The sequence below is a fragment of the Clinocottus analis genome, unplaced genomic scaffold (genome assembly GCF_023055335.1).
Source record: "Clinocottus analis isolate CAN_PGR_092001 unplaced genomic scaffold, fCliAna1.0.p SCAF_14, whole genome shotgun sequence".
In the NCBI taxonomy this organism is placed as follows: Eukaryota; Metazoa; Chordata; class Actinopteri; order Perciformes; family Cottidae; genus Clinocottus; species Clinocottus analis.
In genome coordinates, this window is record NW_027175865.1 from 12,829,685 (window position 1) to 12,851,656 (window position 21,972).

At 41.3% G+C, this 21,972-nt stretch overlaps 1 protein-coding gene across 1 annotated transcript in view; it reads right to left on the reverse strand.

Annotated features, from left to right (window-relative positions):
- Positions 1-21,972, reverse strand: part of csmd2 (CUB and Sushi multiple domains 2) — a 209,189-nt gene that overhangs the window by 173,914 nt on the left and 13,303 nt on the right. Inside the window, exons 2-3 of the mRNA XM_068576332.1 lie at positions 19,504-19,720; positions 3,303-3,415 (exon numbers count right to left, since the gene is read on the reverse strand). Of these exons, the coding sequence (XP_068432433.1) occupies positions 3,303-3,415; positions 19,504-19,720 (330 nt within the window). The remainder of the gene's footprint in view (positions 1-3,302; positions 3,416-19,503; positions 19,721-21,972) is intronic.

Here is a 21,972-nt window from a genome sequence, read left to right on the forward strand (position 1 = left end):
CCACTAAATGACTATTGTAATGTCAATTACTCACCATGTGAAACCTTGAATTATTGAAGAAAACGTTTTTCTTGCAGGCCTCCCATGTTTGATTGGAGAATTGGAAATAAACCAGAGTAAGTCCTTGATGAATTCAAATGAAATTAATTCCTAATTGGGGTCCAGGTGTCACACCAGCAAAGCAGCAAATGTCAACGACTGGATAAATGAGACTAAGATTATACTGTACAAGTATTATATACAAGATATGTGCTCGTGCGAGTGAAACGATACCATTCCAAAAGCTCCTTTCAATTGTAAAAGCTATGCATGCACGTGTGTGTGTGTGTGTGTGTGTGTGTGTGTGTCGGTGTGTCGGTGTGCCCGTGTGTGTGCTTGTGGGTGGTGTGTGTTTTTTTTAAAATATATTCAGGTATGTGTCAGAATTGTTTTTCTTTTGCTTATTTCTGCTTATTTCCGTCACACTTTCACTGGAACTATGACCACTGGAGACATGACACAGCTGCACCATATCTGTGACACAACCTATCTGCATTCTGGGAAATGCCCGCGTACACACCGCTGGCCTTCTTCACGTTAAAGTATATTATTCACAAGTATACTTCCCATGAAGTAGACATAACACGCTCCATTTTTCATAACTGTTTTGTGTCGGGAGAAAGGAACAAAACCTGACAGCGGAGATTATTTGCCCGCAAATAGCATTACAAATATATAAATATCAACAAAGAGGCCTACAAGTGAAGTCACTTGACAGGCTGGTGAAGGTTTAACTCGGCCCGTTCAGGTCTGAACGTAGCGACTATAGACTGGATGAGCTACGAGCATGCAGTACTCTGGGTGCTTTCTGTGAGACGATAACACTAGATCATGTCAAATGGCATCTGCATATGTTCTTTTGCAGGGATGTCATGATTGACATCACGATTATAGTCAGAATGAATACATCAAAGTTTCACGGTTTTACGATAATTGATCAGCGTATGTCTAACAGGCAAAGAGCTAAAGAAACTAAAATATGGATTATCATCATCAACGAATTCCCTTATACTTTGTTCAAGTCATCAAGTAGTAGTGGGTTATTTGCGTTAAAACACGATTCAAATGATTGGTAATGTGAATAGTAAAAGTTAATACAGGACAACGTCACTTTCAACTTAAGCACAATTTAAAATTGTGTCTCCCCCCCTGCACCCGCACTCCCTCCCCTCCTAAATAACTTCTTAAAATGATACACAGTGGAATCTCTGCTTATGTATAGTCTTTGGTTGAGGCTTGCTCTAAAACTTGTCCCCTGCCGACCACTATGCACTATTTCTAACTGTGAACTAATCAAATCAAAGCAGAACAGTGGCTCTCTGCCAGTGGTTTCTGGTCAAACTGACTTCAAACAAAGCAGCACAAAGCAGTGTGTCAGCTTCTGCAACATCTCCCGAGTGTTTCTCAACTTCCTGGGTAGTTTAATAACACAAATGCTATTTGAAACATCCTATTATTATTGAGGCTGCAAAAATAAAACAATAATATATATTCTGGAAACAAGGCAGTGTTTAAATTTGAACTTTAAATTTAAAGATATCTCCTCCCTAAATATTTCCCACATTATAGAAAAAGGCTTAAGGAGTGTATTTGTTTTCCTTTGGCCAGCATGAAATAAACACACAATGCATTGTTTTGTTGGTTTACCTCAGCTGTTCTTAGAATTCACTTAATATTAAGCATTGCGTTGATTGTAATCGTTAACCAGACACAATGTGTCCAAACAATAGCCACATGGTCAAGATTCATTAACTCTGGTGTCTGTACCAGAAAGCCTTAGTGGGATTTCAGTGACACAGAAGTCGCACACAAAAAGCATGCGTGGCATGAGGCGATCACCAAAGAGGTTCAAAGGAAAAGCAGAATTAAATATTTTAAAAAAGTATAAAGGGAAGTAGAAAAGGGAGGCAGTTTCAACTCATCTGAAGAATACATAATGTGGTGCATGTGTGCATACTCGGTACAATGTATTACATGTCAGCTGTGAGTGGTCTTCCACCCATTCAGTTACATTGAGTCATTTCTCGTGTACCTCTCACTCTCCAATTAGCATTCATTCTAACCTACAGGGCAGCACCACATGTCCGCACCACGGGGGTCTCTCTCTGTTCCCATGTGACATGGACCATTGCACTTGAACTCACGTGTGTCATGTGAAGTGGGTGACAGGGAATTATGGCTTTGCACTCGTTTCCCCTGGTGCTCAATGGGCATAATATCCCTGAAACAGTCTCTATGACACCAAAGTCGCTGCAAGAGTAAAGATTTCCATGATTTTACATTGTTCACTTTGCTTTATGCTTGATTTATGTGTGTGTCTTCACAGTGTATGCATGGAGCACAAAGAAAGAAAGTTGTATCACAAAGTAGAAAACGTTTTTAAACCACCAGCACGATCATTTACAGTGTTTTTATTAATATAGTTACCTGCTTTTTTTAAAAGTTTTTGCAAACACATTTGAAGCGAGAGACAGTTACATCATCCAAGGTCAGAAGCTAGACAAGTCTGACAGTTTTGTTTCCACCAGTGAGAAAGGAAGGCACGATGCCCCACTTGCCTCCCGGTGGAGTTAACAAACAGTCTCTTTGCTCTTTTGTCTGTGGTTTTATCTAGGCACGCAATGTGGTCTGGGCCTCCCGAGTCACTTGATGTGGCTTCATCAAGCCACATCCCCACATTCGAGCCATATCCCCACATTCACGATATCTCAAAAAGACTGACAAACTCCTGTCAGGTAATTAGCCTAATTAGTCACTCCCTTGTATCTCCTTCCCCTCCCTAAGCTCGTCTTTCCTCCTGCGTGGGTTTGATGAGTGCCATCATTAATATCATCACGCCATGGGTCATAAAACACTCCATGTCACCGTGATAAAGGTCCCAGTCCTAGCATGGGAAGGGGGGGGGGGGATGACGATAACCTAGCTGGATATAATGGCTTTCAATTAGATCGTCTGAATTTAGTTCAGTGCACACTAGCTACTTTTCAACTGCAACATGAGTCACGGTAAACACCGTATTATCTTGTCCTCACGTTGTTTTCTGCCAATATGTGGCTGAAAATGTATTGGCGTACATGACTTACACAAGTGCAATGAAGAAATCAATTGAGGAGAATTTGACAGTTTCAGAGGAGAGAAGTGGCATGTTTGACAAGTCATTTGAGATTGACCTTAAATTCATCACATCCAGATTTAAGCCGTTGGGAAAAATGTCACCACATGATCATCTGGCTCAAAAATAAACAACATGGAAGTGGTGTTACCTTCATAGACAGCTTGAAATCCCTGCCCGCTGACGGCATAGTCGGACAGTAGCCACAGTGTGAGCCTGGAGCCTGTACTCACAATGGGTGAAGGCAGCTGGAATCCCGTTAACCTGAGTACAAATGGACAGAAGGACAATAACAGTCAGACAAAAAGAAAAAAGATCCAATCAACAGCACAGTTGGTGGCAAGGTCAGGTATGAAGCCCACTTCCATCAAGCCAGCTGTTCCCTTCAGCATTCAAGGATAACTTTTTGTATAACGAGGCTCTGAATCATCCACAAATTATTAAAATGCCAAGTCCTCAACGATCCAGAAAAGCTTAACAGATTTTTCTCCATCAGCAACAGACAGAGTAACTGCAATCATGTATCCACAGTAAATTAGAAACACAGCAGCCACGGTGGGAATAAACAAACAGTTGAACAGATAACAAACATAAAATTGTCAGACAGAGTAAACAACCATATCTAAAATATATACTATATCCAACTAGTACCTTTGAGATATGGACTTCACAGAGAATATTTGTTTTTTATTAATACCTCACCATCCCACCATGTATCAGTCTCAAGGTACTGAATTCCCTTTACTTAATAGAAGTTAAATCAATAAAGATAAAGAAATGCATCAATTGTTAATCATCTGGACATGTATTTATCCAACATTTAAGAGCATACTGATAGGAGAAACATATATAAACATTCATGCAAGTCAGGACATAAGAAATTGGTAATTGTTGATTTAAAATAACAAAATGTTTCAGATTTTGTAAGTTCACTGCTGTTAAAAAATTGCTTTATTGTAAATGTGAAGGTAACACATAAGAAAAAAAAGCATTGTATGAAATGTAGTGGTTCTCTTGGATTATTACTTAAGCACAGGTGAAGAGGACACATGCTAATGTAATCCATACCACAGTATCACCACATATTGCTTATGCATGCATGATCTTTGATGTTGTGGCCAAGTGGCCCAGGTGCACATGGCACACTGTCGATATATGACAGCAGACCAAAGGCAGCACTAAAACCGTGCCAAGGCCTATGCGCATCTAATAGGATTTCTTATAAAGTAAACACAAAAATACAACCAAACAGTACAAGATTGTTTGCTAAATTTAATACAATAGAATTTGTGTAATTGTGAGACAATAAACTAAGATAATTAACTTGGCTTAGGGTTTGAAATGTGTGAAAAACACAATGTTATAATAAACTAGGAGGTGCTGATGTGAGGTGGTACTATTCATTGTCCTAATAAAACCTGCAACTTCATTTTGACCTATTCGGAGGGGCTGGGCTTAAGACTTAAGTTGGATTTTGTGTCATGATGTCCTTAAATGGAACTAAGAAAACAGACAAAAAACATAATCTACACATAGGATGTTACAGTGATTAGTTTTATGTTTTAGCCGTCTCAAAGTATACGCGATAATTCAATGTCACGTTGAACTGTCCCAACAAAAAAACACACACACACCTACCCATCCCTCTTTTTATGTCTCTTACTATTGTGTATGAGGCGTCTCAAACACATCTTCTGACTGGCTTTGCGCATGGAAAAAAAATGCATGCTGATTCGACACAGAAAAGCAAGTGTTAGCTAAAGTCAAAGCCCTAATTCAACCTAAATGTAGCATGACGCTTACCTTCAAATGGCAGTGCACTGGTAAATGATCTTACTTGCTGGCATTATATATATATATATATATATATATATATATATATATATATATATATATATATATATATATATATATATATATATATATATATATATATACCATACAGGCATGAACATAATGCGGCAACTACAACATCTGGGACTAATATCCAATGTATTATGGAAGGAGTAATAAACCTTTGAGTAATGTGCCTTGTCTTATTAGTGCCCGCTTTCAGCAGCAGCTTCACCAGTTTCAGCTAATTAAAACCATTTAACATGTTTGCAACTTAAATACTGGCATATACACATGCATGTTAAAAACAGGTGACCAATTATCACGCGTTGCCAGTCACCACCGCTTGAATAATCTATGCATTGACACAAATGTGTGTCCACACTACAGTCTACTGATTTACTGATTTTAATAAAGGATAATGTTGTCACCTGACCTTTATCTAATCCTTGAAATTTCCCTTCCCGAGTGCCACTTTAATTTTCGTTTTATGTTCCCACAGGCACTCTCTCACAGCATGTGTATCCCACTTTTTACAATCTATTACATCCCTCACTTTTATCTCTCAGTGTTAAGAGAGGCCTCAGTGTTTCACTTAATCCTTAAGTACCACAGTGGAGGTGGGGGAAAAATTGCAAAACATCAGTACAGGAAAGATGAATTGAACCAAAAAAGGAAGCGGACTTCAATATATGCATGATTTCACTCCTCTCTGTGAGATTGTCACGGTGGGATATCCGCTAAACTATGGGACACATGTTCATGCAAATAGCCCCTTCGCTGACCACAAATTGAGTTGGAAGGCAGCCATCTTGGTTCAGCAGCGCACTGCAGGGAAGGGGGGATTGATAGAGGGTATGATGGAGGGGCTGAAAGTGCGGGGAGGAGGAGGGGGGGGGGGGTCCACAAACTGGGAGGGATTCTTGCCGCATCCAAATCATGATACGGGTCCAAATGATTTTTCCAGGCTAAGAGAACACAAAATGGATACTGTCAGAAGACACACAGAAACTGGCTTCACATGCGAAGGGAGATTAAATATTGCAATGCGATATGGGCTGTGGCAATCTGTGCTGCCGGTATTGTGAAAAAGCCAGCTGGGGGATTGCCTGTTATCAAGGAAAAGATGCGGGATATGATTGCGACAGAGCGACATACAAAAGAATGGATTTGCAGCAGGTGTCTCGAGTGGTAAATTGATGGAGGGAGGATGAAAGAGAGTGATGGACAGAAGAGAATATAAAGAGAGAGATGTATAAGTTAAGGAGAGTAGCATGTTATGGGAGATCATCGGCTCCCATTGCTTCTGGATGGAAAGATGAGTAATCCCAGAAATGATGGCCCCTGAGAAGAAGAATAGGTGTTGGTGTGCATGGCTGCATCCACAATGAGCAGTATGTGTGTGTTTGCATAAGCATGGGGAGAGCATAGGTCTATTAAGAGGGCTTTCCACCTGACTGGCCTCAGCATCATCTCAATGAAGAACCTCTGCTTCCAATTATCCGACCGCAACCCGTGGGACCGAGAGAAGGAGAGGCAGACAGAGAGGGACACAGAGCAGATGTGCAGGAAAAAGACGACGATATCGCAAAAGGAGTTGCGGTGATGTCGTGAGGAGATGGCGGTGCTGAAGAGAAAGTTGAGGGAGGGCAGAATGTTTGAAAAGTAGGGCGGTGTCTCTCACACATCAGTATGTGTGAACCAACCACGAGCCCGAGTTGACTGAGGATGAGTCACGGTGAGCAACCCCTTCATCAGCCTCTATAGGGTTTCACTCTCACAGACTCATGCGGTTTTATTCATCTGAACATTTCCGTGTGTGTTTGTGATCTCCCCTCAAATATATGCATGTTTACAGCTGTAAACAGACAGAGACTAAATCAGGTCATTTCGTCCTTTAATCTTATTCAGTGAATATGTGTGTGCGCGTGTGTGTCTGTGTGTGTGTGAGATTGAGAGTGTGGATGTTCTCAGGGTTGGAAGGTAAGTACAGTGCTGATGCAGCTGATTTTCCCCCAGAATGAGGGAAGAGGGGGGAGGAAAGGGAGGGGGGGGTGAAAAATAGATACAGCAGCAAGATTTTGATGGCTGAGTAGAAGGGAAACATTAGCCAATAAATGATGGGTGGTGAGAGAGAAACAAGGGAGGAAGGGAGTTGAAGTGTAAAGTAGAGAACGGTGAGAATGTGTGTATTTCATGTGTTTTTGTGCGAGTATTCTTTCTATGCAGGACCCTGTGCAGCTATAACTTGTCAGTGGTCAAGGCCACGGGCTGATGCGCCGTTGTGCTCTGTAAGCTCTAACTCTCCACTGACTGCCTATCATACTTACAGAAATGCTGAGAACTATAGTGCCCAGCCATTGCAACACACACAACGTGTTCCAGTTGCAGCTCTTCAGTGTTTTTTGGCAAAATTATTATTCAATTGCTAAATTTGGCTTTTTTTTCTTCTTGTATCTAAACTGTTGCTGCTTTGTGTGTGTGTGTCTGTGTGTGTGTGTGTGTGTGTGTGTGTGTGTGTGTGTGTGTGTGTGTATATGACTCATCGTTGGTTCTACTTACAGTGAAAAAAAGCTGATTGTGTTGCCTAGTGGAGGTTAAAATGGCACTCCATTCCCACACACATGATTTGATTCCACCAGCTAATAGGGAGATTTTCGCAAGCAATTAGACTGTGTATCCATCAGCCGTCTTATCGTTTCTTTTTTTGGTAAGCTGTAATGTACCGCGTCACTTTGCCCAAGGGAGTGATCTGGCCTTGATGGAGTTTTATGGTTTGCATTTCAGTTTAAATGTGTGTAATCCGAAAGCCTGCAGACGTGTTACCAGTGGTCTTAGTGGCCTTGCAGGACAAGAAGACATTGCAATCTCAAATACGCTTACTGTATAACTGCAAATGGGAACTTCATAATGTGGCACTTTTTTCTCTCACTTTTTTTCAAAATATTTCTGCGAGTTTTGTCTGTTCCACATTGTCCAGAAAGCATGCAGCTGCACAACAAAAGAGAACCAGAGGCAGCAGCAATTTGCAAATCTCATACTGTACAAAGCTTCCCGCAGATCCCACAACTCAACAATATTTCAAACACGGCTGACATCTTTTTGAATAGAACAGGGCTAATTATTTATGTCTGCCTTCAGAAGAAAGACAGTCGGTAGCGTGCGGTTGCTTGTTAATATTCATATGTGTGTGACATCACACGGTATTTGCGCATCGCGGCTGAACAGCATGGGTGGGAGAGTCGCTCAGATGTCACTGATGCTGAATGCTGATGGTGGGATAATCAACCGCAGTCAGCGCCAACTGAGACACAAACCGCAGTGAAGTCATTAACAAACCAACGTCTCGGGAGAGGGACGGTGATGGAGAGAGAGGCAGTTATAAGGGAAAGTGGCAGAGTGGAAGGGAAAGGTGAGAGAGGGAGTGGGAGGAGAACATATTAGTAGTAAATTGAGCGGATTTGAACGGGTGAAAGTAAGAACAGCTAAATAGAAAAGATGGGGAGGGGGGGTTGCATTCTATCAACGTCAAAACAGTGACATAATGCCTTACTCATCAGCTGTGTTCAGTCTGGGGCCATAAACAGACACGGATGGGAATACAGGACTGATTAGCTGTCTTTTGCTGAGCAGAACAGTTCAAGTCATCACCGGCTAAATAAAGGGACGTGTGAATGGGAATGAGTGGAGGGGTTTTACACTACCAATGGCTTTACCAGAGATAAGCGCTTCATAAATGGTATCTGTTTCAGACAATGTAATCCTACCTGAGGGTCGGAATACGTATGAAGTCATGGTTTACACACGCACATGCCCAACTTTACACTCCCCTCCCCCTCCAAAGTAAATGCCAGTTAGTGAGTGATGTGATTGGTTTATCTTCAGGCTATCTACACTCCATTAACAGTGTGTTACATTGCCCTGATGCTATCTGCATCAACAGCATAGATACCTGCGAGGCAAAACAGAGGGCTTAGCAATCCCTGCGGGTTACTTTACACAGTGAATATTATACTGATAATACAAGAGCGTAAATTCATGCATAATGCTTGGATCACTATTTAAATACTTCAATCTTTGACATGGCTTGTTTTAATGACAACTATGATTCTATGTATTATATAAGAACAATTGTTTCAAAATCGCATGCAATATATAACCCGTCGAAGAACAACGTGACAGCTCTGAGTGTAGGGGACAAGGAAGTACAAAAAATGTTGCAGTCTGTGTTCATTTGTTCCCCGGTTGTAGAGACATAAGTCAATTACACTTGCAGCAAACAAATCAAGGCTGACAAATTAAACAAGGTGACGTTCACAAGTCCACTGTGTTTCCTTCTGCTCTGCTGAAATCGCTCTGCAATAATCCTCGGGCAGAAAACAATTAGGGATAGAACAAAAGTAACTCAATGTTGTGCCACTCTCGGCCCTAGGAAAGTGACTCAGCTAAATGGTAGCCATAAGATAAACCGTTGTTTACTCGCCGCACCGTTAGGCAGGTTTGTCTGTGTGTGTGTGTGTGTGTGTGTGTGTGTGTGTGTGTGTGTGTGTGAGAGAGAGAGCGAGTAGATAGAGTAATTAAGACATTAGGATGTTGTCATTGATGAAGGAGAGAAGATGGACAGATGTTACAGAGCCAATAGTGAGAGACCATCGTGAAAGACATCCTTCAAGAATGAGTACAAGTGTTCTACTGTTTATATTAGCATTAATCATACAGTATGAAAATTATCTTTAAATATGCATCAAGATAAAAAGGTTGTTTGGTTTTAGTTGTAGCGTTCTGCACAGATAAATAATTATCATTCCTATTGTTAGCTGTAGTAGTAATTACATTTGTTATGTGGACTCATCTATGCAAAAATACTGCGAGCAACAATCGTGCTAAGATCCGGTTATGCTTAAATAAACAGCTTGTTTAACAGAAGTCACAGAGAAGAACGTTGATGTGCCAGTCTTAGACTTTTTGATAAGTAGCAGACAGAGTTAGTGTGGTCTTGCGAGGCGTGCAGCATGATGGAGACGTGAGAGATAAGAGAAACAAACAAAACACTAATGTACAGTGAAAGTAATGGCTGAGTGAAACGCTGTCTTCCCAGAATCTACGATAAAAAAAAAGATTATATCATCAAATGCATCTGTTTGCCCATTAGTAAATTATCCAAGCTCTCTTTTATCAGCTGAGGCTTTACTCTGTAAACTGCATCTTCCTCTCGGACTCATCCTCTCCGCCTGCTGCATTCTCTGTGACTGTATGCAGCCAAAAGTATGTGGACACCCATGTCCAGCAATGTGGAAAGATGACGTTGACAATCCAGCAAATTACCAGATCAAACTGAGTGACGGAAAAAAATCTGAGATGTGGGCAGCAATTAAAAAGCAGAGGACCATGGTTAGTAGCAATAAGGGGAACTACACTACACTACAGGGCAACATCTACGCCATTGATGTTCCTTCCCAAGATGTTGCATAAAGCTTTAAGTCTATATTCAAAATTCCATCATTCACACCGACATCTCCCTCCCTCTCTCTCTGTCTCTCTTCTTCAGTTTCTCCCTGGCGCCGCAGAGGGATGCCACTAATAAACTCCAAAACAAGGTTGGGCAGAATATCTGATCAGCCAGCAGGGACACAGTGACCGATGGAGCGCCCAACCAATGCCATTCACTTTCTACCCGTCGCTCTTCTTTCATTCCTGTGGCAATGACGATCAAAGAGCAGCCGAGTTAAGGAGACAGCGAGGGAAAGAAGAGAGGAGGAGAGTGGGGGGGATGGCAACGGTGTGTGTGTGTGTGTACATGTGTGTAGATACTAAAGTACAGCGCTGGTACTGAGCTAGAATTAGCTGCAGGCTCTCAGAAACACTTCCATTCGTCTCGTTTCTGCATACGGTCGGTCGAGGATCTCTCTTTTAGTCCATCTGCCTGTTGATCTCAACTGTATTGCCCATCTCTTAATTGTGGCTTTTTGTTCTATTTCAGTCCACAACAACTGTCCTGAAAGCCATCTACATTTCATTTGCATTCATCATGATGGAATACATGACAATAGGTTTCCAGCAGAATAACTTTCATCTTTCCAACAACTATAAATAAGCACAAGTGCAACTGGTCACATGCAACAAGTGTCTAATTACATGCCAGACAGATCCTTTTGACACAGTACGGCTAGTGTGCGCGTATGAGCATGTGTGTGTGTGTGTATTTGCAAGATATGGCCGCTTTATCCATTATCACATTTCACAAGGTGTTTGGATAACTAATTTGACTGCTATGCTCCGTGTCTCCCATGGATGAACAAGGGAAAACAAAGGGAAAGGGTGAAATCAAAGCAGAAAAACGTGACTGAAGCAACACTGAGGAAAAAAACTGCAAAATCAACACAAGCTACTAAAATATGCCAGGGATTTGCTTAAGCCGGGAAACAAATGGTGCACAAGGAGACCGTCTGTGCTTCACAGTCCCATAGATTACAGCTCACCGAAATGTATTTCTGTTTTTGGTCTTTGTGGTTAAAGGGGTCAAACATAGGGTGACTAGACGTCCTCTTTTTCCCGGACATGTCCTCTTTTCAAGACCTAAAAAATGCGTCCGGCAGGGATTCCAAAAACGTCCGAGATTTTGCCTCGTTGGATATTTGTGTTTCTCTGGGTCTTTCACAAACTAGTTTTTACGCCCTTACAAGTTTTGGAAACGGTATCTTACGTTTCGCCTTCTTGCGCGAGCTCTGACGGTAGAGAGAACTGTCATTGGTCGACCGGTCTCAGGGTTGCCAAATGCACGATAATAATCCTCCAAATACAACCATTTTGAGCCTTTGGTACGATACTTCTCCATTTCCAATCTGGCAACACTCAGCACCATGCCACCTCCACTAGTTGCAATGTTTACAACAGCACCGCTGTTGTATTGCTTGTTTCCCTGCAGTGAGAGTTTTTGACAATTGGGCCAACACAATTCCAAAAGCCATTTCACATTTTAGCAAGTACGTCTTGAATTTTTTTACATATCTTTTTTTTTATACCTTCATTTTATTAAGGTCAATTTCAACAACTCAATTTGGCCAACATTTAGATTTTTGTCAAAAATAGAACGTAAAGTGAAGTGCCTTTTGGATGAATGTATGGTTATAAGCCAATTAGAAGAATTAAAAAAAGAAGGCTGTGCGATCTGTGTGTGTCTTTGTAGAGTTATTCAATGTATTATTCCGCCCTGTTTGGCTATTGCTATCTCTCAGTAAAGACAAACAGGAAGTGGGCTGCAGGTCCCCAAGTCTTCCCTTAAATATGACTGAAATTGGCTAGTACGTTCATGAGTTGTTTTATGCTTTTCTCTTGGCGTCACGGCTTGCAGGTCTGCTACATTTGGATGTTGTCTCAGGGAAGCAAACCCCATTTGAACGACTCACAACGGTGCACTACATGTTGCAAAAAAACATGGAAAGCAACAAGGATGTTGACCATTATTAGACCACAAGATATTTTAGTCAATTTTCAAAGGAAACCATGAATAACATCATACATGAAAACAAAATTGCAGAGCATGCCATATTTGGAAAAAAGTACTATAAAATATGTTGTATGCTGCGGAGAATGAGTATGAGAGAACTCTCGAGATGTTTATGTATTTATGGATAGTGGTTGAGAGCATGCTGATATGTGTTCATCACTACTTGTGTATGAATGAGGGAAGGATTTATATTTGGACAACATACACCATGTTAGCTCCATAATACCAAAATAATGAAAAGATTTTTGAATTGCATCCACCTCCACTGAGATGAAATGCGCTGGTACTGAGCTTGAACTAACTACTGTGCATTTTATTCAGAGGCACAACAGACAGTTTTCATTTAAGAATTATTGAGATTGATTAATCCAAAAGGACTTAATTCAGATTTTCTATCTTTATTCATGAGGCTCTTTACATAAAATATCCTAACTGTCAAAACAGTGTGCATGGGTATGATGATTTAAGCTGTGCAAGGCAACACAATTAAAATAATAACTATGTTTTTTTCTTCTATTTTTTTAGGCTAAAATATTAGCAGAGAGCACTACATTTGGTATCATATCATATGTCTATTTTTAGTGACTATGTTTTCATCCCTGAAGGTTTAAACAGCCCAGCAGGCCCGCCAAACATTTGGCACATTGTTTTGACTCAAGTGTGTCGCCAAGCCCAGAAGGGCTAAAAAAAAAAAAGAGTCTTTTTTTTTTTGATGGGGTGCACTGCTGCATATTCAATCTCTTATCTGGGCAGGAAAACATTTCATTTCATGCCGCTGCTGAAGTGTATCCTGTTAAGAACATTGATAGGCCCGGGGATGGAGGAATGTCAATAAGCAATACACACAAGGAGCGATACACAGGATGTGGCATATAAATTCACAGCCATCTAGTTGATTATTTCTCTAATCTGGGGTTACAGAGCCAAATAATTCTGCCTCACAGGTGAGTTGATGCCGTAAATCTCCACATCGTTTCACTTTTTCCCAGCATGAGATGATGAAAAACAAACTATCACTCTTCCTCCTGTTTTTAGCAGACTGTCGTTAAAGCTGGCGTTGATAAGTGGCAGTCCCTCCATTAACAACCCAGACTCAAAGGGACCATAAATCCTACAGTGGGTGTGTGTGTGTGTCTGTCTGTGTGTGTTTGTGTGTATATGAATGTGTCTGCTTGCACATGTTTGTGTGTATCTATACATGTATGTGTGTGTGTGTGTGTGTGTGTGTGTGTGTGTGTGTGCTGAAGCTGTTGAATAAGATGCCCAAACATGAGCAGCGCTAACAAGTTAAACTATGCAGCCGTGGAGCCATGCATTCTGTCACACAAACACTCCTCCTTTACATTTAGATATGTACTCTTTGCATGGATGTTGCACAGCATGTGTAAGCATGTGCAGTTCAGGGTGAACAGACAAAGAGTAAACGGGCTCACGCCAACACACACTGAACGCATGTTCGCCACAGGGTTCACATACTGGAGTCGATTCGCCAAGTATGTGTTGTGGAGAGATTGATGGCCGATGCCGTCACTGGCGAAGAATCACTGCCGTGACAAGTGTTCAGGCAGGAAGCGCCGTTGTACGTCACCCGCTCTCACCCTGACCCGCGGCAGACTTTGGCTCTTTACAAGCCTGACTCATTAACTAACACTGTAAAGCTCTCAAATGCAGGACGATACATGCACACCAAATGCTGAAGGAGGTTGGAGACTGAATTTATATGAGCTTTGATCCATCCAATCAGTGCTATATAATAATCTATAGAAGGTGGCTGCCATGCACTCAAATTAGATGTGATAAAATAAGTACAACCTCCCAGCTCATCTCACCCATCATGTTGAAATCTTAAAAGATGCTCGACAAAACAAAACAAAAAAATGCATCATATAAAAATTTGTATATCAGCAAATCCTGACATTTCAGAAGCTGTATCCAGACATCTGACATATTCACTTGAATATCTTAAACGACACTTTTTTTTCAACTAACTTTATGACAATTGACAAATTGACTACTAATCGAAGGCCCTGTTTGCTGCGTATATGTGTTTGTTGCTTTAAGGTTCAACTGGCCAGAGAACCTTCCGACATCTGGGCGTATCCCTTCACAGTCTGCTTTCAAGGTCTTTTTTTTAGTGGAAAGGCTATTTCCGCAGCTCAAATCAACACTTTGAACTACTAGCAGAAGCAATATGAAAGCACGTAAATAAATAGTTTCTGCCTCCCATGCATGTATACTGTACAACCTCTTGTGCTCCTGAGTGCTTGCCAAAAAGCAAACACCTTTCTGAAACCTTGTGTGTCTGTATAAAATACAGTTTTCCAGCCCACTGACTTTTAATCCGTGCTTAAAAGTGTGTGTTTATCCGTGTATTTGTGAGTGCGCATGGTGTTCATTTTATCTGTATTCCAATAAACCTTGATTTTGTTGACACTAATTCAGCTCGCTGGGATGGGCTGCACCACTCGTCTAGATCCCCTTTTGTAAGCGCAGCTGAACACACATACACACACACACACACACACACACACACACACACACACACACACACACACACACACACACACACACACACACACACACACACACACACACACACACAGCCTCTCTCTTCCTCCTCCACACACATACTCATATTGTGACACTCTCATCGCTGACAGCTGACTGTAGTGTTAATGCCACTCCCGGCACCATGCACTAGTGCTCCTTATTTAGGTCCTATCGAGCCCGTGGGCTGAAAATCTGTCCCTTTCACGCCTCCTCCTCCCTCTCTCACTCACTTCCCCGCCCCTGCCAGACTGCCAAGCCTTAAGTCGCTCCATTCCATCACTCCATCACAGAGGAAGGCATGTGAAGAAAGATGCCTTCACATATTCCAACAGCTTTTCCCTCTGCTAAAATGTACTCAGCGTTTCCCAATTGGCAGTTACAAGGTGAAATGTGACACCAAATTGAAAAAGAAAAAAAAAAAGATTGCTTTTTACAAGTAAGAAATGTGACTCTTGCAGGGAGTGAAAGTGAGAGAGCTGGTAGAGGTTCAGTGTCTCTCTTTAGGTCAAGTTGGCTGTTGAAGTCATGGGAAGTCTGTTTGACTACTGTGTTACAGTACCACAGGCCCTGTTTACACCAGGCGTACTGGTGGGACGAAGCTAACTTTACTACGACCGGATAATCATTTTACGACATAATTTCATCAAAAACATCAACAATTCCGAAAGCCAAAAGAATACAATTTGATGTTGAACGGTTGTGTACGTCGTGCGTTGCAATCCGACCACTTTGTAAATGATCCATTCAAATGATAGTCAAGGATGCTCCTTCATTACATTCATAAGCTGTGCTGTTGTAGAATTATTCCCCCTGGACAAACATGAAACAATAACAATGGCATTTGTGGAAAAGATAATGAAAGTGAGGGTTCTTCATTTCATTGCATTGAACGGGATGAGAACATGTTGATGCTGAACACACTTGTTGAGCAGCGTTGGAAATGTGTACTATGCATATAGTTTATACATACTATATCATTGTATTCACCATTTTTTAAATCCATATTTACTCAAATGCATGCTGTCATAATGGACAGATGAAAACCCTCTTGATGAATGCAAAAATAAAAAGGAAAAAAAAAACACATACAAATCAAAATGTGTGCATAAAAGGGGTTTAAAGGAATAGAAAATAGTCTGTTTTACTGAAAGTTAGACTTTCAGTTTTTAGCCTAATGACTGGGAACAGGGGGAAAGAGCGAGTTCACTAGCAACACTTCTCAAACTCAAATTAACAGCACACAAAGAGAAATGCAAAAGCTAAAATGAACTAAAAGCATGATACAAAACAATGTGCTGCTGCACAAGAGCCAGGCTCAGTGTGCACCTTCGTTTTTTGGGGGTTTTGCTGCAATCCAACTTCATATACTGTGTGAAGTCACTGATAGCCTCCGATAAACTGAGGGAGCAACATGGCGCCATTAACCACTTCATCGCTGCATCATTGCTGGAAATGCTACGTTTCATTACAGCAATCAAATACCGGCAGCAGCTTGAGCTGGCAATAATATCACTGCATATACATTTCCTGTTTCTCCATTTCAAACAATTGAAACTTCTGTCAAAATGCTCTCCCTGCTTCCCAGGTGTCAGTTGGGGGTGCAGTTTAATGAAGTGCTGCAGCAACAGACTGACTCAGATAAGCATTTCCTGAGGAGTGACTGTGACTCATAAAGCAACTGCGGCAGGAGCACTAATAAACACACAATTGCACACACACACACACACACACACACACACACACACACATATATATATACTGTAGAGTGAAAGCACACACGCATATGTAGCTGAACTGATTTGTAAGCCAGCATTCTCCTGATTACTACAATTTGCTGTGACAGCAAGGAATAAATGAATAAATAAATAAGAAAAATCTAAAGAAAAGTGATTGCTTTGAAAAAGAAGTCAAAGGTGATCATTTGAATATGAACAGAGGCAAAATATTCAATTTCGATGACTGCTTGAGATTAAACGAAATACTTCAAGCTCTACTACCTATAGCGTGGTATTCATGAAAGGCTGATCAAATTCAGCAAAAATAGGATACAGGAAACTAAATGTAGAACAGGCAGAAGAGATAAGAAGTGAGGAGGAAAGGCGGAGAGGTTGAGAGAAATTGGGGAAAGAGGAGCAAGAGAGATGGAAAGAAAATTACTTTTGACACAAGCGGCTGATGAGAGCAAAGGGAGGTTAGAGTAGCATCTCAAAAATGTGCTAAAAATGTGTATGGGGTGTCGATGAAGGGGGGGGGTGAATGTAAATATACATCCATGTCCTGACAGCCTGCTGTGGGTTGGCAAGTAAGAGCTGCTTCCAGACGATTCACAGCATCTCTAAACTCACTCATTGACAATGCAAATAAATGCCTCTGTTGAGAAGAGAGGAACTCTGGCGATCCGAATCTAAAAGAGATTTAAGTTCCTTGTACACCCCCAAACGCCCCTTTTCTTAAAATTCATTTTCTTTCCCCTCACTTATTTTCAAAGCGCTTAGACAGAGAGAGTGGAGCCCCCCCCCTCCCCCTCCCGCCCCCACACCTCTGTCCCGCTGGAGCATCAATATACAACAGAGCCCAGAGGTCCAAACAGGAGAAAGGCTGAGGAGAGCAGCGCAACACAAATCCATAATGGATTTTCCTTTCTCTTTCATTCGCTTTCTGCAGGGAGATGCAGTGGAGGCACCGCTGGCACGGAATGAGAGAGCGAGAGCGAGAGAGAGAGAGAGAGAGAGAGAGAGAGAGAGACCCCGTTGGAGACTCAGGGCAGTATCAATAACAAAATCCTTTACGAATATTCCACTCATCGGGCTCTAAAGGGCTCGCCTAACACATCATTTACACTGTTTGCAAAGCCAAGTTTAGACCAGAAAGTGACAGGAATTAAAAGACCGCTTTGGTGTGTAGCTCTAACTGATCGGATGCAGAATTTGCCGCTAATTAAGTGAGCCTGTAAGCGAGAGACTGCCAAGAGGTATGTGAGATATAAGGCTTCAAGCAATAATAAATAAATAAATGCATCAGTGAAAAGCAGCTGCGCGGCTCTATCTTATATGTGCAGCTATTACAAACAGAACTCTGTCTCTTTTAGATAGACATTCAGCCTGACACTATTTATTTGAAAAATGTTGAGACTTAGTGAGCATGAATCGCTGCAAACCAGAGAGCGCATTTCAGGACGCGGTGTGAGCACAGTGCAGCCCTCTCTGAGGCGGGTGAATTAAGTGTTGAGAACGAGGCTGTTGATTCAGAAATTGTTTGTTTGAGCCTTCACACCCAAGTGAGCTTCATTTCATTTTGCTTGTAGCTCTAAAGCACAGTGAATAACTGGAGGTGCCGTCAGTGTCAGAGGTGTCAACCTTGTAATAGTCACCAACGGATTCAACCGCCTCTGAGGGCATCGCCGATAAGAGTTTTGATTACAGCACTGCCTCTTTTTCAGTCGACAGTCCATTTATTTTATCAACGCCTTAAAGTCCAAATAACTCTATAAAGGACATTTTCAGTTTAATACGACTTGGGTCTTAATTAAATGGTTTTGGCAATCTGTTTTATTGGTGACAAGAACTACATATGGTAGTCAATGAGATTTAGGAAAACAGTAACCGAACTTTAATGAAATCTGTTGGTAGGGAGGTTGTGAGCAAGATTTCAGTCAGAGTCGAGCTTTTCAATTTATTTCATAATAAATTTAAAGAACCTAAAATCTCACTAATAAGCATATATTGTGTGTATGCTCCGCTTCTGTAAGTTTGGGTGGAGGTTGAATCACAAAATGTTTTCATTCTCTCTTTACCCCAACGGTTTTGCTATTGTTGGGTTTGCTTGAAACCTGCCTGAAGGTCTAAATGCTCATATTTCTTGGCCTAGTCTGTCTTTTTCTGGCAAGATCACAGTGCTCCCAGATCTCATCCCTTCACCCCTGTGGTCTGCCTCAGCCTGTAGGACACACGCACCATGTCAAACTTTCACAGACTGCTGGTGCTGCAAAAAGTCTGAATCTAAATATGTAGACGAAACGTGTTTCCAAAAGTTCAAAAGACTACTCTTCTCTTCTTTTTCATCTCTGTGATTATTATCAAAAAGAATGGCCTCTGAGTTTAAATAATCCAGTAGCAGAGCATGCAACTGAAACCTTAAAAAATATACTGCTTCCCAAGCTTCAAAGCAGACTGGCAGGCCAACAATGTAATAAATACTTCATGGTCTTTATTGCAAGTGAGGTGGGGGGCTAACATATTGAATACAGTGGCATTACTAGCTATAGGAATAATTTCCACAAGATGAAAATGGAACCAATCTTATAATAATCCTGAATGATCCTTGGAATTTCTCATAGCCTTACCTTTGTCACTTTCTTTTTCTTTTATCCTTCTAGCAAATTACACATATCCTTCAAATTGTTGACGACACATTTGAAGAAGTTAGTTTGGTGAGCACATGCATGCGAATAAAAAGACTCTACCTTGTCCGCAGGTTCCCTGGGCTGGGTGGTCCGTCATATACAGACAAGAGGTCAAAGTCCTCCTCGAGGGCGAACCCTTGAAACACCAGCTGTATCCGGTTGTGCTCCGCCGCCACGATCACCCATGTACAGTTGGCATAGTTAGGATAACCGTACGGGTAGCCGGGGCTTTCTATCGTCCCGTTGGGACTGTGTAGTGTGTAACTGCAGTTCTGAGCTGCGAAGAGAAAAAGAAACAGGCAGTTATTAAAAGGGTGTAAGGTGTGTTAGAACTCGTAGCAGAGTGTAGGAAGTATTTATAGAGTATTAAACCAAATAAAAGACACGCCTCTGCAACAAAGAATAGGAATTATACAAATCCACAATCATACTTAAATGCACACCCACAGTCAAACAGCACCAATTGCTGCAACATCCATTATCACCTAGAGCGTGCAGCCTGAGCCATTATGATTGCCAGTGCTAAATGGCTCACCCTCTCCCAGCGTTACCAACCTCTACCACCTCCATCATCACACACTTGTTCACTCACTGGCCCTTTCCCCACATTAGCAATAGGTCCAAATATATAACATAGTTATAGAGATGGGAGGATGAGAGGACAGGAGAGGAAGCACACGCGAGTACTAAATGAATTCAACTCATCACTTAAACAGCCTTCAGTCTTAAATTATAATTGTGTATAATGCCAGGCATCAAACTGAGCTCGGGGTGGATGTGTGGAGTGTGATCTATTAGTTGTAATTAATCCCTAAATGGAGTGACGTGTGATTGCAGTTATATTTGGTGTAGCTGGTTGTCAGTGTTGATGCACTAATTGCTGTCTGCATGTGAATGTATAGCTGTCACCCTGCAGATCATAACACACTCAATTAATGTGTACCTCCTGAATGTTAAAGTTGACTGCAATAATTCAGCCGTCAGTGGCCGACTGAGTGAATAACATGTGAATACATTGGACAATCACCTAATAAGTAACCTTATGTGTAACTTTGAATCTAAGACAGCAATAATTCAGCCTGTTCTGAATTGTATTTCCCTATGCAGAAGAAAACTCAGGATCTCACAAAATACCTCTATATAACCTCATATAGAGGGACAGAAATACAAAAACATGCTATGTATACAAATGCTGTGTATTTTCCCCCTTGTTTGCTTCAGCCACGAACCTGAATGATAATGTAGCCTGATTAAAATGTAATTAGGAGAGTATAATTGGAGGACATCTGTTATCTGCATAACCCACATTATTCAACACTGCAAACACGTGCAGTGGATATGATTTCTGGTTTGTAAAATTGCATCCATACTCTTAACGGTGTAAATGTCTGGAATAAATAAATTCAACGAAATTAGCTGTGCTGCCTGACGACATTAAGACAGGCCAAAAAAAACAAGAATCTTGAGTAAACAAACTGCAGCTTTGAAACATGTGAATTCCTCCGGGGGGATGTGTATCCTTATTCCATGCTTGTGAAACATGTGCTACTTTAAAAGCGCTCTCTGATGGGAAGCAAGAAATCTGTCCAAATGTTCATTCTGAAACGTGCCTGAAACCAGCAGGGATTAACAGGTAATAAGGCACCATGTATCAACACAAGGCCAAAGAAAAAAATGGTCAATTTTCCATGCTTTCAGTCTTACGAGGAACCAATATAAATATATATATATTTTTTTTTTTAGGTGAGGACAGAGGGAAAAAAAGAGAAGAAGTTGCCAAAAATTACATATGGACAGGGATAATCCCTGGTTAGCCGAGCGAGGACATGTTGCATTTGTTTTCACAGCACTAATCAAGCCCGGTGTTTATGATTTCAGGGGCAACATGCCACTCCGGGGGGTGTTTATGAATTCTGAAATGCCGCTGGAAAAACACTTTCTGACACAAACAAATGCACCCAAACAAACAAAACCAATATTGACTTATTTTTCTTCCCAGGCAGCAAAGAAAAACAGTATTACAATATGTTTCTTGGGTTGGGGAAAAAGGGGTGACGGTGTCAGAAGGTAAGGATCCAGACTGTGTGAGTGGCTTCAGTAGGAGTGGAATGATAATAGCATCTCCTTGCCACTGTTGACTCCCTGGAGCCTGTCTCCCACCCCAAAAAACAGGCAGGGGGACCCTTTCAGCTGTCTATTTCCAGCACTTCATAAGCACTTGATCTCTTCCAAAATATGCTAATGTTTGTGCACTTGAACCTTGGCCACTTGAATACACTTTAGCAAGCTGTATAATGTTGCACTGTGAGTTCAGCTCTCTGTTTGCCATGCAGAGCTGCGAGTGTTGCAATGAAATCTTTGGCAAATAAATGTGGGAAGACATGAAGAAAATAATGAATGCAGTGATGTTCGGAGAAACTAAATATGACCTATATACTGTATAGAATGCTGAAAGAAATCTGAGCAACATAGTGTGCGTTCATATGTATTTTTTTCCCCTTGTCTTCTCTGTCTTTTAACCAGTAACAA